At 41.6% G+C, this 26,947-nt stretch overlaps 1 protein-coding gene across 3 annotated transcripts in view; it reads right to left on the reverse strand.

The window, feature by feature from the left end:
- jarid2b (jumonji, AT rich interactive domain 2b) overlaps window positions 1-26,947 on the reverse strand; it is a 103,211-nt gene that overhangs the window by 44,215 nt on the left and 32,049 nt on the right. For 2 of the 3 annotated variants that reach the window (XM_046843935.1, XM_046843934.1), the window contains exons 2-3: window positions 12,197-12,326; window positions 6,371-6,494 (exon numbers count right to left, since the gene is read on the reverse strand). In XM_046843935.1, the coding sequence (XP_046699891.1) occupies window positions 6,371-6,494; window positions 12,197-12,326 (254 nt within the window). Of the gene's footprint in view, window positions 1-6,370; window positions 6,495-12,196; window positions 12,327-12,426; window positions 12,627-26,947 lie in introns of those variants that run through there. The other variant, XM_046843936.1, reaches the window with a different exon arrangement.

A 26,947-nucleotide genomic window follows, 5' to 3' on the forward strand; every position in this document is an offset into this window, starting at 1 on the left:
GTAAGAGATCAAGGTGCTATGGCAAGCTTACCATCACGACCACGCCATTTAGGGGTGTCCCCGAATAAGGATTTGCATAGTCGATCTACAATGGGGGGGCACCACGACACCAAGTAGTCAACTAGACAACTATTTTATTCCACATATAGCACACAGAAGAACTTTCTAATAAAGCGACAAAAACTGCCTGTCAACAGACCATGTCTTTTTCAAACAGGCAGTGTGGATGAACCTTCTCTCAGAATGAGAGGTAAGTAACTTTCAAGGCTTTTCTCTGTTCTGGCCCCGAGGTGGTGGAACGAACTTTCCATAGACGTCCGTACAGCGGAGTCCTTGGCTCCCTGGCCCACCTCTTCCTGAAGCACTTTTCAAGTTGCTTTGTAGAATTCAGGAGTTATATTTATATTAAGTTTGTAATCTTGCGTACCAGTGTAGATTAATTAATTGTTAGAGATTTAAAGCACTTTTGTACGTCGCTCTGGATAAGGGCGTCGGCAAAATGCCGCAAATGTAAACATTCGCAAAACGATTCCTCCTAACATTTTAAAGCCACGATGTACAGAACATCACACTAAGATAGATAGAGGATCAATAAACCTAAAAAAAAAAATAAATAGATCACTGCAGAATGGATTTGCATTCCACATGCCGGCAAATCAAATTAAATCGGTTACATTGCCTGTGCGAGCGTGTTCCGAGTACAGCACAACATCGTCGCACAGAAAAATACTAATTTACTTACAGAAGAAAATTAAAATGAAATATACCTTTAAAAAATCTCCCAATCATTGTTACACATTTCGACACCGTCAAGATGCTCCTGTGTCGATCACGGCTCATGGAAGGTGAAACTTCGATCTGTCAAAGGGGTGATTGGATTGATTCATGTGTGTGAAAAATATTTATTTAAAGCCTCTTTTCACATTTTCATTTACAACATTATCGTAATAGGCTGCATATTAACTTATTGAGGAAAACATGTTGGTTCTATGTGAAATCAGACATTGAGCACCCTGGTATAACCAAAATGGCATGAAACCTCATTTCAGAACACATCTGTGAGATAGGAGAAGCCCTATTTGTCTACCAGCTGAACAAAAGTTTAATCTTCGGCTCTTCGGGGGGGCAACCCCTATTTGGATTTGTAAAACACAATGTACCGCAATATCTGTGGAACGTGAAGGAAGGTCAGTGGCAAGGAACGTTGGTAGTTTTTCTGCCTAGCCGTTTCAAACATATGAAATTCCATCATTGGGTTCGCACACAATTCATATTTTCGAATAAATGATGACCTAGTGAGTTCATGTTCTCAGTGTCTCCACTGAGGGCTAGAACACTTTTGATTAGCTCATCTTGTTGTGCCCTCGTCTGAATATTTTCACAACAGAAGGACGCGCATTTTGTTCTGCTGACTTTATGGAACGGTCACTTAAAATATTTGCGAAATCGACCTAGAGCGGTGAGAATGACAAAGAGGAGAAGCGGTAGATGAAGAGAATGGAAAAAAAAATGTGCATAAAAAGAAGGCCTATAAATGTCTGTGTCATCATCCCGTCCCCTTTTAAGATGTCCATCACTGTTTATAGGCCACGGAGCTAACAGACTGTGTGGTTTAATGAAGAAACAAGACACCACAGCTCAGACAGGTGCAACCACTCGAACCTTTTAGTCTTGGCCTTGTCTCTGGATTCACTAGCTAGCTAATAACTTCCACAAGCTGACAAAGAGCCAGCTCCAGGCTGTCCAATGTTTCCCAAGCCCTGGGGAAAGTAACAAGCCTGTTGGGACAATAGAACAACGGAAAGGTGCCAAGGAAGAACTTGAAGTATATGCTGTCCATTTCATATAAATTACTACAGGCCACCAAAACAAAGTAAGAAATTGTTTTTGAGGGCACAATGAACAACACTTTTGGATTGTCACAAAGAAAAAACTAAAATTTAGCTTTGACTGCAAACTGAACAAAGGAACAAGATTCTATTTCTTTTTCGTGGAAAGGATACAATTTATATGCCTCCACCTTTAAGAATTCTGCCATCGATTGCAGAGTCTATAGGTGTGAGGAAATTTTTGCATATGGCAGCTTTGGCTGTCTTTAAAAAGTCTAGACACAAAAATGGTGTTAGGTAAAACTTTCAAAAATAGCATATATTCCAAAGTAAGTGTTTAATCAGTGTTACTCAACACCCCTCTTCAGCAGGGTGCCCATGTGTCTTCAACCAACCAACCAACAATTCAACCAACCAACTCCTCATTCAATGGTGGACGATGTACTAAAACCATGTACTTGAGTAAAAGTACAAAAGTGTTTGCCTTCAAATGTACTTAAGTATCCAATGTAATATGATTTATTATAGCTATAATGTTCCTATTATCATTTTTGTCAAGACTTTTGGTTAATCAACTCAATTTATGGGAAAAGAGTTTAAAGTGACCCTTAGCGAGTCAAACACTGATATTTTTTACAATTATCATGAGCCCAAAACCATATTTGAAACAACTTCTTTCGGCTTCACCCATTAGGGGTCGCCACAGCGGATCATCCGTCTCCATACCCCCCTGTCCACTACATCTGCCTCTTTCACACAAACTACCTTCATGCCTTCCGTGACCACATCCATAAACCTTCTCCTGGGCCTTCCTCTTCACTATAAAAAAAAAATAAAGCCACAGGTGTTATGGCAAATTCGAGTCAGGAGTTTCTTTAATCATTTATTACTTTCGTAGTTGACTAAAAAGTAAGATATCTGATTTTGAAATATAAAAGTACAGAATTATATTTACTTTGTTACTGTCCACCACTGGTCGTCAATACACTTAAGTGAGCCATTGGCATATCAATCTTAATGCACCCTGCTCCACTCGCTCTATATTCAATAAAAGATCAGCCCTGTAGCCCTGACGGCGAAATGCAAACACTCCGGTTAAACCCTCGACCGAAGGACATTCCTGCTCTCTGATTCAGCAATCCTCAGATGCCAAAATCCCCATACCAGGGCAGTGACTCAACAGGATTGTGGAATCAAATAACATACCTGGATTTTAGTTTCTCACGCTAACTTATGCAAACACACTCCTCCCCCACTACTACTCGCAGACACACAAGTCATTACACCACTGAGAGTGAGCAATCATGCCTAATCGCCGTCTTTGTGGCCAGCATCGATTCCCGACACTATTCAACGCACTGATCGGCATGCAGCACGCGTGATACCAAAGGGATTTACAGAAAAATCAATAGTGCCATTGTGGAGCCACAGAAATGGGCGATAGCTGCGAGCCTGCTTGAATGAGTGCGTCAAAATCAGCGAAAACAACAAACCAACTGCTGAATTGAGAAGGAAGGACACCAAGGGAAGCGCGAGACAAAATTGGCAAACTAAGCTAGAAACCGATTTGGCACTGACAACACAGTGTGAGCGAACAAGCATCATAATGAAATTTCAAGTGGACAAACAAACGAGCAGGGACAAACAAAAGAAACCCTTGGCGTAAGGTTCTCAAATTGTGCATTGGGAACCACGTATGCCTGACGGCGGTTATGCCTTTGGCACGAACCAAAATCTTTCGCGAGATCCGCATCTCTTAGGAGCCTGGGAACGCAAACACTGCGTCGCTCTCATCCGCCTCAACATGGCCTTTCCCTGCAAACCTGGTACCCTTGCACCTGGACCTCGATGTACTCCCACCACTCCCCTTCTTTCCTCCCTTTCCTGTTTATCCACCCGGGCCAGGTGTAGGAGACTCTGGCACCTCCTCAATCGGACGTAGCCAGGCCAAGAACATCAGCAAACACATGGTGACCACAAAAGTGGTAAAGCACAGATGGGCACAACAGCGCCAAGTGAGCGGGTCTCTCATTAGGGCTGAGCAGAGCTGCCACTCTAATGAAAGGCAGAGAAAGGCACTCGAGAGCAAAAAAGCCGCTGTTGTTGACAGTGTGGCGACAGCGGCCCACTCTCTTTGTGCTTATTTAAATCCCAGCCTGGTCTTTCCATCCACCCCCCTCCCAATTCTGTCTGTCTTTCTTCCTCTCCCCACTCCTTCTCACCGCTGCTTTAATAATGGTGTCTTCAGGGCTCTGATTAAAGATTGCCATGTGGTATTAAATGACAGGTAAGACTGCAGGCAGGTGTTGCACGCTGATCCTCGCCCAGACAAACCGTACACACTGGCTCTCCTTATGTCCATAAGTAAGTACATGTTACCTGAGAGACTTGAACGCACCCACCCACACACACAGTGTGCAGTGCTGAATGGATTTACAGAAGGGGACCGGACTGGACATCTGCTTCTCTCTGGATGGTTGTGCGGTTATTTTTTTTGGCCCTTTCTTCGGTCTTGGGTACTTTTGTTCCCGTGCAGTCCTCTGGAGATCGATTCAGCCCTCTTCAGAGACGCAGATCTGGCACTTCACCGGGTGTTGGGCAACTGTGTGTGTGTTTGTGTGAGGTATCATGGAGAGTCGTGGATGAATGAGTGCTTCATGAGGCGAATTTGTTTCAACCAGAGGCTTTCCTCAGTGTTAAGTGTGCCTGAGCAGATGCAAAACCTAGATCAAAGAAAAACTTCTGAAGACCAGGAAGGGTGCAACAGCATCTTAGAACTTTGTACTACCCCCAGTGCAGGCCCAGCTACCATAACTAAAGCGCCACTGGGTGCAGGAGTTACGGCAAGTAAGGACACGTACATATATTAAAAAAATATAAAAAAGCGAGATATAAAGATACTTTATTTGAGTCTTCTGGGGACTTAATGGGATTCACGTTCATATAGACACCCTGGTATACAAAGCAGCAGTCATAGCCATGCTTTGAAGTGAGTGAGAGCGAACAAAAGAGTCAAGTATGAATGAAGGGAATAAGAGATACGCTAATCTGCTAGTTTGCTTCATACCAGACAAAGGTTAATATGAATCGAGTGCCAGTGTTAGGAACATTTTCCACTGATATTAGACCAGGAACACGCAGTGACAGAAACAAATAGAAGAGCACAATGCAACACTTAACATGAAAACCCCAGGAACGTTCATACTGGTTTTTAAAACTAGCATAAAAACCCAAGAACATTCATACTGGTTTTTTTTAAAACTAGCATAAAACCCCAGGAACATTCATACTCGTTTTTAACACTAGCATAAAAACCCAGGAACATTCATACTGTTTTTTTAAGACTAGCATAAAAACCCAGGAACATTCATACTAGTTTTTTTAAGACTAGCATAAAACCCCAGGAACATTCATACTGGTTTTTAAAACTAGCATAAAAACACAGGAACATTTCTACTGGTTTTTATCACTAGCATAAACCCCCAGGAACATTCATACTGGTTTTTAAAACTAGCATAAAAACCCAGGAACATTTATACTGGTTTTTAAAACTAGCATTAAAACCCAGAACCAGTCATACTCTTTTTTTTTAACACTAGCATAAAACCCCAGGAACATTCATACTCGTTTTTAACACTAGCATAAAACCCAAGGAACGTACATACTGGTTTTTAACACTAGCATAACAACACAGGAACATTCATACTGGTTTTGAAGAAAATAAATGGGTATTAAGAGAGAAACACTAGTACACGTGTGGGGTAATTGTTATTGCTCCTTATCGCTCCTTTAAGTGGCTTTGCACGTTCCAAGCTCTAAAGAAAAAAAAAAATGTACATGGCGAAGAGTTAATTGCACACAGTACATGAACACATCTCATTTCCCCTTCGTCTTCAATTATTAATTCAAACAAATATGGAGCACGGCTTTAAAAGCAACTAATTAAAAGTGACAAGAAATGAAAATTAATTTCAAAAGAATGAGTGCTCATTATTAAAGCCCTCTGATCCCCTCCCCCCGAATGACAACTCTATTGTAGAAGCGGTCGTGTCATCATTAGCTCGCTAATAAGCGCAGTGCGCCGCTTCGAACGGCTATCAAAACCGATCGCCACGGGAAAAAAATTAGGAATTATGGGAGGGACGTATGGGGTGTGTGGTGAGGATCTGCGTTCTATGTGAGGATCTCCGGAATGCTGTCTGGCCCAGCTGAAGACTTTAATAAAGTATTTGATATAGTAAAGATACTGATTTAAATGGTTTGCTGACGATCGCATCATGCAAATTCCTTTTTGTTCTGCAAACACACTCGATGATTAGCTGGAACACACTTGGAGATGTGCTCACACACACACACTCGCTACTTGAGAAAGAAAGACTGATACTGTAACTCAGAGAGGACAGAGAAAAACACACACACACACACACACACATAGATGGATGAATAGACAGACAGACAGACAGACAGACAGACAGACAGATCCCAGCAGTATCCACAAACATAGGCAATAAGGCATGCAAAAGTGTGTTGAGTCTTGTCACCTCTTTTTTGCCTGTCCCTCCTCCCAGCACTCACTCCCTCCATCCGTGCTCTGAGAGCGAGAGTCGTCCTCTTTGTGTCCTCCTTTAGAGCCTGAGCCATGGAGCTGGACACTTGACAGAGAACCTACACACAAACACACACACAAAAAAATCATCAAACTGCCCTTACAGCCCCACAGAAGGCGTTCAACGCTGATAAGTTCGCTTGACTAGATGAACATGTGGAGGTTTTCTATGAGAATCTGCCGATTTTTGTAAGGAGTCTCCAGTGTCAGAAGTTTAGAACAATCCAAAACATTTCAAGAGAAAGAAACCGATAAGATAACCACAGATTTTTTTATGACTAGGACTTATGTATGCAAATGTGATGTAAAGCTTTGTAAACGTCGCACAATGCAAATAGAAACCCAATAAATGTACGACAATTCGCGCGAAATATGCTGTTTTGTGAAATGATCAACTACATACTGGTGGCAGGAACACTATTCAGGTAGTCAAGCAGTAACTACTTCACACCACCTTGTCGTATATTACAATGTTTAAGTTAAAGGTTAATGTTAAAGAAAAGCTAAAACAGACCCCGATTTTCAAAATCTACTTCTCAGCTCTGATCAGAAGAAAACATTCCTTACAGACCAATTCTAAAAAGAAGGAAAATCTTTCAGGTCTTGCTGCTTCAATGTAAGTTCTCAACGCTGTTAGAAAACCTGCAGTTCAGATGTTTTTAGACAGATTGGCAGATATAAGAAAATGCTGCTCTGTGATGAAAGTAATGATGAATTTGTATATGCGGATATAATATATTCATATAACGGTACACTTGTTCATACCAAACTGCTTGGGTACAGGGCATTTAGTACCATGAACAGATGTACCGAATGCACTCCCTGTTTTACTTGTAGAACGTGTAAAATCTAAGTTTCCTAACATCACATTAAGTGGCGGACCCCAAGTATGTTTAATTTCCACTTTGCATTTTTTACGACAGTCATCTTTTACGTACAGCTTCGAGAATTCCTCTTAAAATTGGAGAAATTCCTGAAAATTTAATTAATAAAATGAAATGAATTTATTTATGATACAAAAATATGATAAATATTATTTATAAATCAATTGAATAAAAAGAATAAGTGTTTCTTAAATGCAGACATTTGATCAAGTACACTGAAATAAGTAGAAAAAAAAAAGAATAAATAAATATATATATAATTTTTATTTAAACCAAGCAGTCATTTTATTTAACATTGTATATTAAAATGTAAACTGTTGATGTTCAAAAAAATAAATAAATTAATAAATTAACTGTTCCCCAACAGTAGTGAAAATGAACATTGAACAAACAAAATATCAAGAATGACACGGCATAAACTAGGTAACGTCGTATCTACTTGGTCACTTACGCATATAATCTGCAGATATTTACAGTGAAAACAATTCGGAACAGTCGATAAGGTCAACATTTACCTCAGAAACTTCAGGTTCTACGACAAACATCTTTCCGATTCCATTATATTTTCTGTTCGTGACTTGCGAGTCCAATCATCAACAAATCAATTGGAAATGTGTTTAAGCAGCAACCATTTATGATGAAGTCGTGTTTTGTTTGTTGAATGAACTTTGGGAGAGTTGGCAGGGGAGTTGAGAGCTCAATGGACTCATAAGGTCACAAGTTCAAATCCCAGCACCACTAAGCTGCTATTGGTTTGCCTTCGAGCAAGGCCCTTAACCCTTAACTGCTCAGGTGTTAAGTGGCTCTGGATAAGGACGTCTGCCAAATGCCACAAGGACAAATCAATCCACAAAACCTTTTTTTTTCCTTCTTCTCAGGTAATGGTGTCTGCATAGACATTCACATATGGTAAAACCACCAGTACTGTGACCATCATGGCACCAAGAGAGCCACAGGAAACCCGGAAAGGAAAAGGAATGAGGTAAATAAAAGAGAAGAGGATGTGTGTGTTGAGAAAGAGATAGAAACATGATGGCTGTTTCTTAGTAGAGGCCTTGATGGAGAACCTGTTTGTAGAGAAGAAAAGAGGAGTGGAGGAAGCAAGCCCAGGCAGCCGGCTGTTTGGGAAGAGAGCAAAACCACAACGTGTCATCATGAGCCTTCACACACACCCGGACCTCGCTGCGGTAGGTCGGGTCTCTGGAGCTTCAGATGCGTGCGCGCACACACACACACACACACACACACACACACACACACACACACACTCACTAAAGGCTGTCATCACTGTGGTCTTTCATATAATAGCATCTGGCTTATGGATCTGCTAAAGTGTGTTGTCTGTAGAGGCCACACTCTTGCGCGCATACACACTGTTTAACGTCAACTTTATTCCACTTTTTTACACCATAACGATATCGCTCCATCTATATTACCAAGAAACTTCCTCCGATCATGTTTATGATCACTCTAATTCTAGCGGCAATTTTTTTTTTTTTGGGGGCTTCAGACCTCCAACCACTCAAAACCGCACACCAGGATATGAATCATATATCCAAGTGGCTTTATTTTGTCATCGCCACTCAACCCGGCGTGTTTTTCTAAGAGATTAGCGTTCGTCTCAGTTAACCCAAACACCCCCTCCACAAACCCCGAGTCCTTTTTCAAATCATCAGTCAGCCTTTAAACAAACAAGTCGAGGAGAGCGATCAAATTAAGCTTTTCTGTAAAACATCCATGAAAGGCTGGAGAAAAGACAAGACCACCACCGCTGCACTTCAAAACCGGGCTGGAGCGGCTCTCAGGCTCTCCGGGGACCAAACATTTCGACTAAAGACGCAGCTAAAGTAAAAGCACTCGAGCCAAAATGGCTACTAAAGATAAAGCTAAGCATTCGAGAGGCTCGTGCGTGGCCTACATTCAGAATGCCACTTGTACCAGCTGCTTTTTAGATTTGACTGGGCAGAGCCGGCACTGAGAGAGAGTGCACGATTACAAGCGTAAACATCGAAGAATGAAATTTTGCAGTACGGCGTGTTTATGATTTATGCCTCGGTTTAATTTCTGGCTCGAGACCAAGTTCTTTTCTGAAGACCAGGACCTGCTTAGATCGTACTTGGAGTCCTAAACCTCACTGTTTGTATTATATCAGGGGCATGAGGATGGCCAGCAAAGAACATTTATCTTTTTTTGATTTTTTATTTAAGTTATGAAAGGGCAGGATTTTAGCTAAAATAGGTATATTGCAACCACTCCCTTCATGCATTTCTTTTCTGTACACACTGTTGGTCCAGGGTCTACAGTTGGTCCTCTTCGTTTTATGTTTAGCTCATGTGAGTGTTGAGACGTTTCAGTGTAACGATGGTGAAACCGATGGTGAATACGTGAATCGTTTTTGGGCACCATTTTCAAATTTATCCGGATTAGTGCAGACGTAAACCTACATGGATGTTCTGTTCTCCCCATGTTGGTATGAGTTCTCTCATGGTTCTCTGGTGTCCTTACACTGCCCAATATCATGCCATTTGGTGAACTGACTATGGTGGATTGTACTTAAGTGCCTGTGTGTGTATTTTGCCCTGTAATGGACCAATCAGCTTGTATTCCTGCCTCATGCCCATTAAAGCCAAGACAGGAATCAAAACCCAAGACATTCTAGCACAAGCATTTACTAAGAAAGGAGCCTGTGAACCCGGTACATCGCTGAGGAATCATAATTTGTGTCATTTTGTGGAGCGTTTGGTAGTTCAGAAGGTTTGGGAAACCTTGGTGGATCACCTATTATTGTTAGCCAATTATAATGGAGCAGAATCTTGGAGAAAAACGCAAATCCCATAAGGTAAATGTTTAGCGTGGTTTTGAGTCGAGCTTTACAGCGCAAATCGAGAACATAGTAATTTCTTCATTTAACAGACATTTTTATTGAAGGCAATCCAAGCTGAACATTTCAGGGTCAAGGAGCTTCCTCGAGCGAGTGAACATGTGTCGATGTTTCACGCTCTCTGCTGAGGCACGGCTGACGAGCTCATTCACACTGGTCCTCGCACACAGGCACCTTACTATGGAAACCACGTGGTAGGTAAATAAATAATCAGGAAAAAACCTCAAAAGAAGTGGTTTTGTTCATAAAAGGTTTCTTCGACATGGCTGCTTCAAACGATCCTTTAAAACCTTGTGGCGTAAAAAGGAGGAGGGGAGGAGGAGAAGTTGTTGTGTTCTTCAGATTTTGTTTGACAACAGAAAAAAGAAATAAACCAATGCCACGTTGCTCGGACCACAACGACTCAAAAATAAAACGCTCCGAAATGATGGCTGTCTGGATGAGAGGAACAGAACTTTTCATTTAAGCATGACTTGATGTGGCATTTTTATAGAACAAAATGAGGAAGAATCTAATCCAAGCAGAGGAAAAAAAAAAAAAAAAATGAAAAGCAGTTGAGGAGCAGTAAAGAGCCAAGCTCGAGGGATTTAGGGCCAGTCTTGGCATGAAGATAGAAACTTCTCGATACTGAAGAAGACGAATGAGGCACTTCTGCATCAGTTCTACCAAAGGAGGAAGATTAACAGAAAGAAAACATTTTAAAAATATATATAACGATTTGCATAAGGATTTGAGTGAGTTTGACGAGGGCCAAATGGTGACGGCTAGACGTCTGGGTCAGAGCATCTCCAAAACTGGTCCAAGTAGTGAACCAGCGAGGCTCATTGACGCAGGTGGGGAACGAAGGCTGCCCTGTGTGGTCTGACCCAACAGACGAGCTCCCGTTGCTCAAATTGCTAAAGGTAATGCTGTTGATGCTCAACAGGTCAGAACTGTTTTAGCAGCAAAAGGGGGACCAACACAATACTAGGCAGGTGGTCATAACGTCATAAATAAAAAAATCGCAAAAAAATATGCCGGAATGGACTTGAAAAGAGGCAGAGACGAGCTAAAAGTCTGAAGTAAAAAAAAAATGAAATAAAAAAAAGCCTAGTGGACAGAGACAGGCGGTGATTACAGGTCGAGTGCAGAACTCGCAGTGACTGAGATGAAAACGAAGAGTGACAGTCACATTAGCACTTGTTCCTCTTCTGTGCAAAGCAAAAAAAAAAAAAAAAAAAAAAAAACCTGAGCGCCTGTCTATCACTGTCTGAGCCCTGCCACTAAACCACGCCCCCTCTTAAACACACACTCGCGCACAGTAGCGAGGAGCGGTGGGAGGACATCTCGGCGAAACCCTGTTATTATATTTTGGCGGCTTAGCCTACGGCGACGCGGAAAGAAATCAGATATGACACTGACACGCCGATTGTGGCTGGTGGGACTGGTGGAGCCAAGCGTCGCTAGTCACTTTAACACCACCATGTGCGTGTTTAACGAGTGATCTTTCATACGACCGACAAAAGTTCGTAACATTCATATCGACTAAACATCACCTCCTTCAGTTAGTCAGAGAAGTCTGATCTTGCTCATTTGAATATATTATAATTAAAGATTAAATGAATAGGAATAAAACATCAACAATATCATGGTCAGATCGACTGGAGATCCTGGAGTTTCCTATAACAGGGTATCCTCAGATAATCGTCAATTGATACGAAGTTTGATTTATTTCCAAAAAACCTTTTATACTTTCTTGTATTGGTTTATAGTTCAGTTTAATGTTGCGGAACGAAATCATTGTGCATTGTTTGTTTTTTCCTTCCACCCTGTTCTGAAAAATTTCCAGTGACAAACTCTAAATACTGGAGACCCCTTTCGAAAAACACCTCACACTTTTAACATTTACACACACCGAGTACTTAAAATGGAAATGATGGAGGGAGCGCGATTGGTATCTGCAGACGGAAAAGTAGTGAAGTAAAAACGGCGAGATTAGACGGAAATATCGTCTTACCGTTTGGGCTTTTGGCTCCATGGTCGTCGAGGAGCTGGCGTCTCTGTTCGATCTTAAACTCCTTCAGAGAGAGATACAGGACCTTCCGCATCACTCGCTCTTCCGACCAGGGGATCCCATCGCTGTCGTCCTGCAAACAGACAAACCATCAAGCAATCGGTTAACAATCGGAGAGACTCAGAAGAACACATGGCTTTGGTACATTTCAGAACCATATCGCCATCTAATACCAAAAACATGACACTGTAATTCGAATGGTTTCCTTTCCAGGCACATTTACATGGCGTCCCAAAAGTCTCGATGCACAGTAAACATAGGGGAAGCGGTCACAACATTGCAACGGTTTTTAACAAGAAAAACATACACCAAACTTAAATTCAAACACAATGCAAGTGTGAGCAGACCAAGCGAGAAGGACGTCCACGAGCATTGATTAACAAAGGCACAACCGCCATGCTCCCATATATTATTCTATTTTCTGCTTTTTCGAAAGTACAAAAATAAAGTGACAGATTCTTTCTAAACAGGAACAGAATCCTGATGCCAACTTCCCATCCGTAACCACACACTTCCTTTCTAAGCAAACCCAAAACACAAATCATGCAGATTCTCAGTATAAGACATCATTTAAAAATATATATAAATATAAATAAATGCCTTATACTGAGAATCTGCATGATTTGTGTTGTGTGTAAATAAAACACACACACACACACACACACACACACACACACACACACACACACACACACACACACACACACACCATGAGCAGAAACGTGCAAATCAAGAGAGACGGCAAATCCAACATGGCACCTGGTCCGTGCCAATTTGCCATCCACCTTGCTTACTTCTGCATGTTTCATTGAAGTAGTAGTTTTAGGGCAGGTACAAAACTCCGAACAAAACCATGTTTTTTCAATCTTTTTTTTTCCCCAACATGGTAAATCTATTTAAGGACAGCTGATGTAACAATACATACAAAAGACGGAGAAAAACAAAGCCACACCCAGCTTCCATTAGTCGATTCAATTGTTGGGTTAATCTAAAGCATTTTACAATTAAGGAACAAACCAAACAAGCTCGGATGTAAGAATGCAAAGAGTTTAAAAGGTTTAAAGTAGGAGAATTTTAGCAACAATGTACAGGTTTTTTTTTTTTACATCAAATATAGGAATCAGTAGCCAAAATGTAGCCAATTGGTCGGATCTGACGGTGGAGTTCCTTTTTGGCCACTATCACGAGACTAATATCGAAAGCAAGTAATCAACCTCAATGATATTTTACATCGAGTAAGATTTAGTTAGAACCACTATATTCACCACTATACTATATCATATGGGGCTCCTGAGACATCTTGCAATTTCCGCTGATCTCATCGTGATCTCATCATACATATTTAAACCTACGACCAGGACGTCTTTAATCGCTAAGCGCTATAACTTCCTCCAGCATCAAAACACAAGGCTAATTATGAGGCAAGCACAGCTCAATAAGCGAACGTAATTATCGCGCAGTGCTTTTGAGACAGCGAGATCAAGAGGCCCGTGTTAGGAGGAAGTGCCTGGTTTTAACTTACAGCTGTTAACAACTTTAAACACAGGAATCTGTTGCGTTTAGCAGATCTGAAACAGCAGATCTGAAGTATCAGCTCGGCCGAAGTTAAGCCTGGCTTCACACAGTGCGATTTCTAGCGCTCTTTTAAGATTGTTAATCATCACAGCGTCCACCATAATCCTAAAATACAATTATTGGCCCGAATTCCAGAACGGCCCGTACAAAAAAGTGTCACGACACACCATGAAGCTCTTTAACTATAAGTCCTGCAATTAAACAAGTTACAAGAAAACACCTTTTTAAAAGATAAAGAAAAGGATTTTGGAGGCATTACAGAAAACATGAAATAAAAGAGATAAGTGTCCGTTCACATGTTCTGAAGATTTGAAAATTTCTGTACGATCAATTGATCTTTGAATTAACATCAATGTGTGAGTGAGAAGGCTAAAAATGTGAAAAATTTTTACAAACGAATACACACCAATAATGTGTATGAAGAGGGAAAAAAAATTTGCAACGCTACGGACAATGCTGTGTTCCAGCTAGCCAGAAGCTAACCAAAAACATGCTAATTTGGCTGACTAGCAATTCTGAAGCTGAATGTCACATTGAATTTAAGAGTGGATCTGGATTTGTGTGGCATCAGTGTTAGCGATCTTTGGTTACTCAAAATGCCTGTAGTAAAAACGCTAAGTCGGGAGGGATGTTTGTTTTTAGGACACAAACTAAATTGTTACAGGAGTGAGTAAGCAATCAAAGCAGTTCAGTCAGGCTAAAGGGTTTTACCTCAGAGCGCAAAAAAAAAATATTACTACCATCTTATCAGGGGAGATAACAGTGTGAAGAATCTATTAAGCAGCCGGGCTCATAAAGTGAGCATGAAAGTGAACGTTTGGCAACGAGAGGAGAGAGAAGTGGACGCGACAGGGCTCTAGGAGATTAGTGTGTGTGTGTGTGTGTGTGTGTGTGTGTGTGTGTGTGTGTGTGTATGCATGCATGCACACGCATACACCCAGAGTTTCAGCCAGGTCTGGCAAAGCACTGATGAGGTCAAGGATTAAAACAAGCCTCATTAGCAGTTTAGCATTTTGACACACTAGCGCTAAAGCAAGACTCGTATTCAGCCAGTCAGGAACGAGCTGCCAAGTTTGTCTTTTAAACCCTGGTGAGCTTTGTAGTGTCGAAAACACACAACAGATTCTGAAGGCATCGAAACGATCGAAACTTCGGATGCTTATACAAATGTAAACATGTTTTCTACGGCGCAGCCTGTTTATTTTACCTGAGAATTGCTAGGAGACAAATAGAGAGAGAAAAATACGATCCTACAACGCATTATAAACATGTCTATAGCTTGGACAACGTACCATTGAAACACATTTACAGCCGTAAAACGCTTGTTAGCAAGTTTGTTGTATTAGCATGTGGATATGCTAATATATATCCACACGAGAGACTGAGACGCCTTTCAGAATTGTTCAATAGACTTAAACTCGAAAACCAAGCTATAAATACGGCTATAAAGTCCAAACACACACACACCTCAGATCTGGCCTAGAAAAACCTATACACTGCCAATACACTGAATACACTACGAATTATGTCTCATTGTTTTCTATGTGGAGAGAGGGGTAGGAAGGAGGGGTTTGGGCAAACAAAAGGTGTTTGGGGGAGCAGGGTTGACACTGACAGGTGAGCTTTACATCTCCCAGCAGACATGTACACACACACACCTGACAGAAGCCGATTGGGTGCAAGGAGTGTGAAAACCACCAGGTCGTCTCATTAGACACCCCCATGGGCATGCATACGCACACACAAACACACACACACACACACACACACACACACACACACACACACACAGGCATATGCATCAATACAAACTGACAGGTTTTGGAATGGAGCACGTTGCATTAATGCTGAATGGCATAAGCCTTGAGAGGACAGTTCTAATTTTGTGTGTGTGTGTGTGTGTGTGTGTGTGTGTGTGTGTGTGTGTGTGTGTCAAAACCTTTTGAAAGCGTGTCGCTGTGACAGGATCCCCAGAGCATAGTGCAGCAAGCTGGCAGGTATGGAGCAATTACCTCACACTTCCTCTCACCCTCTCCCCTTCCTGCCACACTGTGGTCTGGCACTGGGCCAGCCACACACACACACACACACACACACACACACACACACACACACACACACACAATCTGCTCTGAACTCAGGCAGCTGATCAGGAAAGTGTGTAAAAGTGTGTTGTTTTCTCCTCTTTGACAAGGTGCCAACACTAGAGGGATCACAGAATTTGGCCCGAACAACAAACACACCATGATTATCCACAAGAACCTGTTAAATATCATCACAAACTTTCTCTCTAAGGTGTAACCACAGAACCTGTTGAGACTTTCTGATAAAATAATAAAAATTAAAAAAAGAAGTTACTCCAGGATGCTAAACAATCTTTCACTAGATCTTTTACTTTTATAATAACCTCCACTCTTCTGGGAAGATGGTCCACTTGATATACTGTGGAGATTTTTGCTGATTCAGCTACAAGTGTGTTAGTAAAGTAGGTAGTGATGTAGGTGAGATGAGGAGGTCTGGGGGTGAAGTCAGTGTTCACATTCATCCCGAAGGTGTTCAATAGGGTTGAGGTCTCCTAGTCAAGTGCATGAGAAATGTCCAAAGATGTCCTATACTATTGTGTGCCTGCAGCTTTAGCTATGGAAGAACCACATAGTTGGAAAGGTCAGGTGTCCCAATACTTTTGTCCACATCAAGTAACAAGCAGTTCATTTAGCGACCGAAGACGTTCGAGTCCATATGATTTCCATTGGCTCACAAGACAGAGGTTTACCAATTGCAAGCGAATGTAAGTAACACAAATGTTTTTTTATCTTCACTTCACTGTTTATTTTTCGGAACAGTTTTTTTTTACTCTATAGCAAAAAAATCCTAGCTTTTCACATATCGCCATAGCAACGAGTCAAAAAGAAAATCATGCACTCCACCAGTTACACTGCAGATGTTCACATGGAAATGAAACTGACTGGTTCATAAAAGAACGATTCAGTGGTCTATTTTCTAAACTTCAAAATACTACACACCCAATAAAATCCTGTTCTAGAGATTATAAGACACGTGACAACATGACGATTTACAACCGAGCAGTTGAGGGTTGAGGCCTTTGCTCAAGAGCCAGGCAGTGGCAGCTTGGACGTGCTGGGATTTGAACTTGTGACCTTCTGAGTGAGAGCCCAATGCCTTAACGGCTGCGCTAACAAGAACATTAAGTGAGTATAAAGACATTAACAATCTGAATATATTTTAAAATATTGGTCAAATGGATGCAGGAGACACATACATATATATATATATATATATATATATATATATATATATATATACATACACATATATACACATACAGTATATAAATAAAAAAACACAGCTGTGTATTAAAAAGAATACATATGCTATCCTCAAGCATGCGTGTGTTTCATGTAAAAATGGAATCCCCTCTGTAAAGCCCAAAGCTATCCGTCTAATTGATTTTTTCGTAAGTCAACCCTTATTAAATTCAATTAGCTTCAAATAAACATGTCTGGATATAATCAATAAACACCTATAAAACACCACACAGCAGTAATCATACTGGAAGTTCACTCCTAAAGAATGTGACATCACAGATTCAGGCCTGTTCTCTGCAGAGCAAGATGCACACACACACACACACACACACACACACACACACACACACACACAGGCCTATCTATAGCAGCCTTGAAGATTGATCAGATAGCACACACGCTCGGAGACGATTCGGGGCTTTCATTTAAAATGAGCAAATTTGCTGGAACAACACATGCTGCCTGGAAGGACACAAGAGGACAAGAGAGCTAGAAAAAAAAGACGAGACAGAAAGAGACCAGACACTGCTACCACTGTAGAACATTCAGGGATTTCTGTTTGTCCATCTCTCAGCATCTCAGTCCTCCCATCTATCATCCATCTCAGTCCATCATTCCCTTCTCCTTTTCTTTGTCTTGTTACACTGTTTTCGGTCTCCCTTTCCTCATTTCTCATGTATATACACGTTTTTGTCTTGTTGTCTCATTCCTGGGTTCTTCGTCGTTACAACAAACACAATTCAACATAGCGTTTATATATTTTTTGTACAATCAGACCCGGTTAAGAACAGGTCAGATCCAGAGCTCCAGCAGGTCCAATCAACAGAAGAAACCTACACAAAATATTACAATCACCCCTGATGGACTTCACTTATAAAATATAAAATGGGGAATGATTTTGATTGAATGACTGTGTGTGTGTGTGTGTGTGTGTGTGTGTGTGTGTGTGTGTGTGTGTGCTGATAAAAATGCTTCACAGTCTTAGACTCAGCGTCTTTTAATCTCACTAATATACGCTGTTGATATGCCATGCAAAGTTTTACAGTAAATCAAAATGGCAGACAGAAGCAGCAAACAACACCTGAAGCTGTTATTACGGACGTTAAAGTGTCAGTAAGGTGCATTTTAGATGCAGACAGTCTAAAGCATTTCTCATTCGATGATGCAAAAACAGCAGGAAAATATAAAGCAGCAGTCAAAAATCCAAACAGCAGCAGCGCCTAAAAGAAAGAAATAAAAACAAGCATCAATCATACGGACTCCAGGCAAAGAGGCTTATTAAAACCCAGAGCCTTCATATGGTTACATCATCGTTGTCGTCGTCGTCACCTCTAACACCGAGTACAGGCCTAGCTCTCGACATCGCTCGGTGGCTTTTTACAGCACGATAAGTCAACCTACTGTTCGCTTTCTTTCTCTTTCTCCCTCCCTCCCTCTAGGTGCACTTTGAAGCCAGTTTGGTTTGGAGCCGTGCCCATGACGTGACACGCAAAGCATTAGGACAAACCAAAAACTCAACTCAACAATTTCCTGTACAGCCACTTGAAACTGCGCTGTTCGGAATCCTGCACTGATCTAAAAGCGGTTTATGAGAACTTCTGCTCGTCTTAGGAGATGGCTTCATGCCCGTACAGGCCCCGCTGCATCCAAAAACCTCCATTACTTTTGCATTCAGACGCAGCGCTCGATTTGTCTCGTACAATTAAGCTGCTGGTTGGGAAGCGGGAGCTCGGGTTAAGATGGAGGACTTCTGAAGGTCATGAGTTTGAATCCTACCACCACTAAGCTGCCCTTGCTGGGCCCTTGAGCAGGGCCCTTAACTCTTAACTGCTAAAAGTCCCTCTGATTAAAACTGTCTGCCAAATGCTGTGAATGTCTAACCAATGTCTGTGATGGAAAAGAAAAAAAAAAAACTAAAATGTTTTAACAGATTTCAAAATCATTTATTCATTAAATGGATTTAAGTACAAAAAAATTGTCAAATTTTAATTGTTTTGCCTTTTTTTTTTATTCTATTGTGATAATCTACTCAAAATCCAAACTCTGCTCCCTTTCTTCCTCTGCAATATGCAAACGAGCGAGCCAGGCGAAGGGCGAGAACCAGACCAGCCGTGGTTTTGAAATGCTTTCGTAAGTCGGCTTTTCCGTTAGTGATCGCCGTTACACCAAAATCTACTTTTTAAATCAGTAAATAAATTCCTTTGTAAAATTAAAATTTCTTCGGTTCAGACAGACGGCAAATCGATTTACTTAAGTGCCGTCTGACTTCTAACAAACTTCACCCCTTCACAAACGCGCCTTCGTAGCGCAAACAAAAGAAAAACTATTAAATAACACCAGATGTTATTTTCCTGTTGTGTCTCCAGAAAGACGCAGCTCTACCTCTGCCATGTTAATCTGTATTCTATGCGACTCTCGGGACACGTCATATTCACGTAGCAGCAGCGGATGCAACAGTCGAAAAAGTTAGCGAGGAAAAATCTTCAAATAAAATAGTGCTCGCAAATTTTTGGTCACTTTCTATTTAATAAAAGTATCTACGCATCAACTAATGACTATATACGAATAAATCGTTTTTAACAGACGCACAATTTTTTTTTTTAATCAATGCATTTCATCGATAACTGTTATGCCGAGATGCGAATGTTACCATCATGAGTTGGGTGGTAACAACTATTAGCTAATATCGATGATGTCATTGATTAGGCGAGCTGCTGAAGTTACAGGTTAGCACGACGGTAAGATAACGTCGGAGAGTCGGAGAGTACAGCGTCAACCGGCAGCGGAAAAAGTGCGTTTTTGGTCTTAAACTTTCATTCTACTTTACATAAATTGCTTCACCTTGCATATTCAAATGTTTATAGTTTTTGCTTTTTTTTTTTTTACAGAAAGAAACAAGCCAGCTTTTTTTTTTTTTAAGGAGAAATCCCCCATGCGCTCCTCAACAAGCAGCTACTATATGCTTTATAATGTCAGAATTAAAGATCGTTAAACTCGATATGTGGCGTTTGCGTGTATTAAGTACACTTTCATACATAAACACCCTGAATTAGGGTTATATATAGTTCAAAACATCTAATTAAACATGTAAAATAATTGTAACAATTATAATTGCAGCTCTATAGATAAGTGTACTATAAAATTAAGTGCACAAAGCCACACCCACTGGGCAACTCAAAGCCACACCCACTGGGCAACTCAAAGCCATGCCCACAAAATCGGGTTCTACAAGACAATTGTGACTAATTCAGGCACAAAGTAAAATGTAAAAGAGGGTAAACTACTGCACATTCATTCACATACACAACGCTGGTGAAGAGTCATGCTCTAACATAACCCTCCTGTGCGTCATTTCCAACAAAGCCCTGCTTGTACACACACACACACACAGACGGAGAAGAGGTTCTCTAATGACTCTGCCTTCTCGTGTCTTTAATTAACGGACAGACACGTCCGTCTGAAGTGTGCAGCGGAGGAGAACAACAAAGCTCCAATCACACTGTGTAATCAGTTCGGAGGGATTTGGAGGCACTCGTCTCTCAAGGGTGGCACAGCGGAAGCAAGGCGCGCTAGCAAATCTCTCTCACGCACACACACACACACACACACACACACACACACACACACACACACACACACCTCAAGTAAAAGGTTCCACAGCTGGCACAAGTGTGTGTCCTAGCCACATCCGAGTGCTCTGGAGCAGGCCTCCAGCAGCCTGTTTACAGAGTGCTCCAACCACACACACACACAGCATGCACATGCACCCACACACACCTCCACAGAGCAAGATGCATGGAAACATGTTTACATCGGCAGGAAGAAAGGTCAAACGAAAGTGTAAGAAAAAACTTCAGTCCCTTTTTTACAGCTTTATATACCACATACATTGTGATGTATTTATTACAATGAAAAAGAAATCAAATTAAACTAGATCAGCAATATATGACATTTCTGTACAAGCTAATAAGCATTTTACAGAGCGTTGCACTGCTCATCACCTCTGACTCGTCCAAAGGGGTTTCGGTTTCTAACAGCAGCTCCGACCATACTTTAAATCTCGGGGAACGTCTTATAGTTCCTTCGATTTCAAGTGATGTTGGAGATGATGTAAGAAAACTGAACACTTTTGAAACAATCTGATAATTCTGTAGTGTGCAAGTGTGTGTGTGTGTGTGTAAGGGGCAACTTATTCAGCAAGTGGACTGCAAGCTGTATAGTCAAAAACAAAGCCAAAAAAATAGCAAAGCACAAGTGCAGAGAGCATACTTGAGTATAGTTGAGTCATCAAATCAGCCTATTTGCAACACACACACACGCACGCACACACACACACGCACGCGCGCGTATTCCATTCAAGTGACAGATTCTGCGCTCAAACAAGTGTCAACCCGAACCTGCTGTCCTCATCACACAGTCCAGCGCCAGCTTTCAAGGACAAAAGCCTAACAGAACATTCTGCTTTCTTTCCTGCCCCCCACCACCACCACCACACACACACACACACACACACACACACACACACACACACACACACACCCACCCCCACCTCCTCCTCACCTCTGTGCCCGGGCCTGTCTACGGGATGAAAGCCAGAAGGTTTGTGTCGAGCCACAAGTTGACATCAAATCAGATTTTCCTCAGTCTGCAGCTCACTCATTGAGGAAGTCCGACTGACAACCAACAAATCTGAGATGTGCTCGTAAAAGCCCCCTAGCCCCCTATTTAATAATTTGAAGCTCTGCCTTAGAACTTTGGAATTTGGACTGGAAAACGGATTACGAATCGCTGCGTATTAACGAAGGTGCGTCAATGAGACGGTCTTGATATTAAGCCTTATACAATATTTCACGTTTAATCAGATCTTGCTTCATTTATTGGTGCTTCAAACAAGGTATGACTTGTATTTTGAATGTTCCAAGTAATGAAATAAGATAGAAATGTAGCTTTATAAATGGCCATAGGGGATTCGGGGTATTTCAAATAAGTAATGCATCATCAGACTTTTTTTTTTTTCCAATATCGTCTTTGCAGGGATCCATAAGGACTGCATTTAATTGGATAATATTTCATTTCAGGGGGGTTTAAGAGGTCATATAATCGTAACATCACACCACGACGAGGAATCATCTTCGCAGTGGCGATTAAAACAGGATTTTCAGTAAAACTCTAATGACCATGAATATCATGCTATTTGACTTTCGCGATTCTACGAAGTAATTCGCAGTAACAGAAACCCGAGCGGCTCAAAGAGGTCAGCGCTGTGCAGTTGCTCCAGAGCTCATGGCGATACAGAAAAAAGAAGAAGCGCCTGTCGATATGGTGAGAAGAACGAGCCACTGCTGCTCGTCCTCAGTCGGAGCTTTGCTGCTTTCATTCCTGTCACGCAGCTGCACTAACTCTCACACCCACAGAACATAACGGAAATCCACGTGGCCTGACAAACGCTGAGCAAGGGCTTAATTTAGGATTCGAGAGACAGGAAGACGAGTGTGTGTGTGTGGGAGGATCGGCGAGAGAAACGCAATCTAGAGAGTGGCGATAGAGAAACAGGAAAAAGGGGATGCTGGGAGAAGGTGGAAAAAAAAAAAAACAGCATGAGAAAGTATCAAAATCTATGCGCTTGTGTGTGTGTAATATATATATATATATATATATATATATATATATATATATATATATATATATATATATATATATATATATATATATATATATAGTATTGTCCTGTTCCCCTCTCTCTCTCTCTCTCCTCTGCGCTTTCAGAGACAAATCAATCTACCGTTGCTCTTCATTGAAATGAATTGCTTGGGAATGGCGTGGCAGGCTGCGCGGCCCCTCGCCAGCGCACAGATTATTATTCATGGAGGCGTCGAGCCTCACGGGAGCTCAGAGCGACACGACAGGCCTCGCACTTCACTGCGCACGCACACACAAAACACAGCTCGCCAGCACCTAGGGGCCAGAAGAGCTCCGGACTCCCGTCATGACTCTTACCCAGACACTCTGCTTCCACTCGAAGGGGGGAAAAAAAAGAAAGAAAGAAAGAAAAACGGCAACATCTTGAGTGCCTCGGGTTTCCTGGCAGATTTGAAAGAAAACGATTCACCATTTAACCAAAAACAACGTTGTCCAAAGAAACCTGCAAATGTCTTCTCTACTATTTATACCTAAACAAAACCAGACCGAATGACAGGACAGGAATAAATGACTCAACCAACTGAAGGGAATTTGAAAGAATGAAACCAAATAGAACAAAGCGTCTTGACTGAATTAGTTACAGAGCTGAACAGGTGAATCGATTTCACTGAATTACGGCGCTGAACTCGAATACAATTCAATTTTTGCTCGAGTTACTGAATGGGAATCAGTTCAAAACCTGCTGAAACTAAATGAAGGTAGTGAAAAACTGCTGAAATGAGTTGGACTCGTTTACCGAACAAAAAGAGATCGAAGTGAAATACTGGGAAACAATCTGAAAAACATTAACAAACTACTTCCAAAAAAAAAGAAATAAAAAAAAGTCCACTGAAATGATTTATACTACTGAACCAAAATCCTCTGAAGGCCGTTCTTCTGAATCAAAACCCTTCTGAAGTAATTCTCTTAGTTCTTTCACAACCCAACTCTTAGGAACCGAACCTGGCTCGAAAGGAAGTGTGAAAACAGTGCGAGGGGGTGCACAGGGTCTGTGAGTGGAGCTGTTTTTTATTAAACATCAAATGTGTGTGTGTGTGAGAGAGAGAGAAAGAAAGAGCGAGAAAGAGAGCAAACAGAGTTAGCACTATTTTTTGAACGCACTACTGCACGAGGGCAAACAAACCCCCCCCCGGCGTCCTGGGATGCCCTCCCGAGTGCTGGCACAGTCGCAGAGCACAGAGCGAAAGAGGTGTTTATGCCAGGCCTCACTCCTGACTCACGTGCTGGCCAGAGCGATCAAACAGCTGGCCTCCAAACACACACACATCCACGGTGCAGCCCGAAAACTACTGCTGCGGTCACACACACACCAACATATTAGTCTCACACTGACGCTGAGTGACTGGCAGCGGAACGTGACGCAGAAAAGCAGGATGATAGAAGAAGTGAGCGAGTTTCATGAGGAAACAAATCGGGCGCCATTTTTGGCCCTTGGAAAGAAAACAAACGGGTTTTGGAGATCCAGCCCACCCAGACTGCTGCCTCCATCTGTCTGTCTGTCTGTCGTTATTTCTGTCTCCGCATCCCTCCCTCGATCCCACCCTCTCTCCCTCCCTCTCAGTCTCTAACAAGCTTCATAAATATACATCAGCTAGAGCTGGACACCTTGGCAGCTTGAGCGCTTCTTTAACTGTCAGCGCGGTAACGAGCTTTTCGCGGCGTGCTCACTCACCTGCATCATTAACCACGAGCCCTGGCACTGCGCGTCACACCGGACCGCGTGCCAATCACACAACAAAGAGGAGTGTGACACGGCCAGGCTTCATGCCCCGGGCACCGGAGAAGGGGGCGAGGTGGCAATTACCGTATCTCCTGGTGTATATGACAGGGTTCCCCCCCCTTCAGCACATGTAGGATTGGAGGTGCCTAACAGAGGAGGTCAATTCCAAAGCAAACAAACCACAAGGGTGGAGGTTTGGGCACCGAAAAAATATATATATAAAAAATAAACACAAGTTTAATATGTAACTGCGTTAAAAGCTTAACCAATCACTGCCCATGTCAGAGCCAAAAAAATATTTGTATAATAGATAGATAGATAGATAGATAGATAGATAGATAGATATGTTAGTAAAAAAAGATCCAGTCATATGAAAAGTAATGCTGTGTGAGAGTTGGAAGTAGAAAGTTGCTAGCTAAGTGACCAGCTAGGATTAGCATTTCTTTATTATTAGCATTTATTCATCATTAGTGATCCACCGGTGTGTCCAAGTTGATTGATCTGAGGTAAAACCTAGCATAAACTCAACGATGTTATGCTAGGTTTTTACCTCAGATTGACTATGTTACTTAAACTCAGGGGGTGAAGAAAACCACCGTGATGTTCTGAGTAACAATTGTAATCTTGAGGTCTGTGGTCAGTTTCTTCCTAGTCAGAAATCTGAAAATTTGCACGCTGCCTGTTTAAGAATTTGCACACGCACCCATCCGGAGGAACTTCCGGAAATTTCTCTGAGATTGGACTATAAAGAAATTGATGCTAGAGTGAAAAGGGAGGAAAAAAAACTTCCAAGCTAAAGAAGGCCCTCAGCAACGTGCACCGTACAAACTCTACACTAAAAGGCTAACATTGCTTCTAGAGCATATCTACTCTTGCGCACCTTGTGAACGTGCGCGCACACGGATCATCCTGCTCGAATACCCTTCCACTCGTACACTAATGACTCGATTAGCCTTACCAATATTTACCCAGGATCATCCTCACACATCACCTCCCCCGGTTAAATGCTAATGAGAAGGTTATTTAGGCCGTGATCAGCGCTCCTTCACACCGCAGTGCGAGGGGGGCACGGGGCTGATCGCTGAATGACCTGTACGTGAAACACTTAAGTGCTGCTTATGTTTTGATGGTGTGCAGGCAGCCGCGGGGGATCGCAGTGACGAGATACACTCATCTTTTGGTTAACCTGTTAAAGAGCAGTTATTAAAGTGTGTGTGTGTATGTGCAGGTGTATGTGTGTGCGTGAGCATGTATGTGGATTTAATAATATCCTGTCCCTGACGGATGAGATCATTACATTTTTCTCCTCGTGGCTTGACATCATGCGGTTCAGGGGGATGAGCGCGAGTTCCAGTGAAGCTCCTGTGGTTTGTATATACACAAAAGATGTGGCGTTCATTCCGCCCACACACACACTATTTACACAGATCCACACGGACCAGCGTTTAGCACAAGGAGTCGTCAGGAACATATGTGGGCCATGAAATACGCACACACACACACACACACACACACACACACACACACTTTTAAACACGTACCGAAACTAGGAGCTGTGGACTGCACGTGCGCAAGTCCTTAAATATACTTTCACACCAAAATTAAACGGAATGACGTTCGTGCTGTTTGAACAGGTGTCAAAAACGGTGTTTCGGTGAGACCAGAAACGTTTCTGTTTCACAAGAAGAACATTCTCTACCAGCAAACAAAAGAAAAAAGGACAATCCCAACAACTAGCACTATTGCCTCGGACGCTCGTCTCTGAGAAAACCGAAAAACACCATTTCCTCTGTCCTCAAGATCGACCAGCTACAGAAAACTTCTCACTGGAGACTCCACCCTGATTTCCATACACACATCAGGTTACCATAATAACCATAATGCAGAACAATAAAAAGGCAGTAATTTCAATGCGAGAGCTGCTGTTTGTTGAAAAGACATCGGAGGTTTCGTGGCATTCAAAGCTGTACAGGACTATATACACTCGTATATAAATAAATCTAATTGTTTCGGACTTCTGGAATACATACATATATTATGCAAATTACATTTCTATTTTTATTGCAGAATTTGATTTCGCAAATATTCTGTTATATTATAAATGATTTTTATTGCAATAATTTTATTACACATTTCTTTTTTATTTAAATATTTAGACCGTGATTTTTTTTTTAAGTTTTAATTTAAGTTTTTGGTTTATTGCAAGGATTATAATGTACATTTAAATTTATTATAATTATGTTCCATTTTATTCTCTATTTTTAATTGGAAAAAAAAAATTCCATACTTAAACTCAAATCCTTTGTATTTTTTTCTGAATAATAATAAATGGCAGCCTGTAAGATGCAAGAGTCAGATAGTGTTCAGAAGAAG

Source organism: Silurus meridionalis, chromosome 29 (assembly GCF_014805685.1).
Source record: "Silurus meridionalis isolate SWU-2019-XX chromosome 29, ASM1480568v1, whole genome shotgun sequence".
NCBI lineage: Eukaryota > Metazoa > Chordata > Actinopteri > Siluriformes > Siluridae > Silurus > Silurus meridionalis.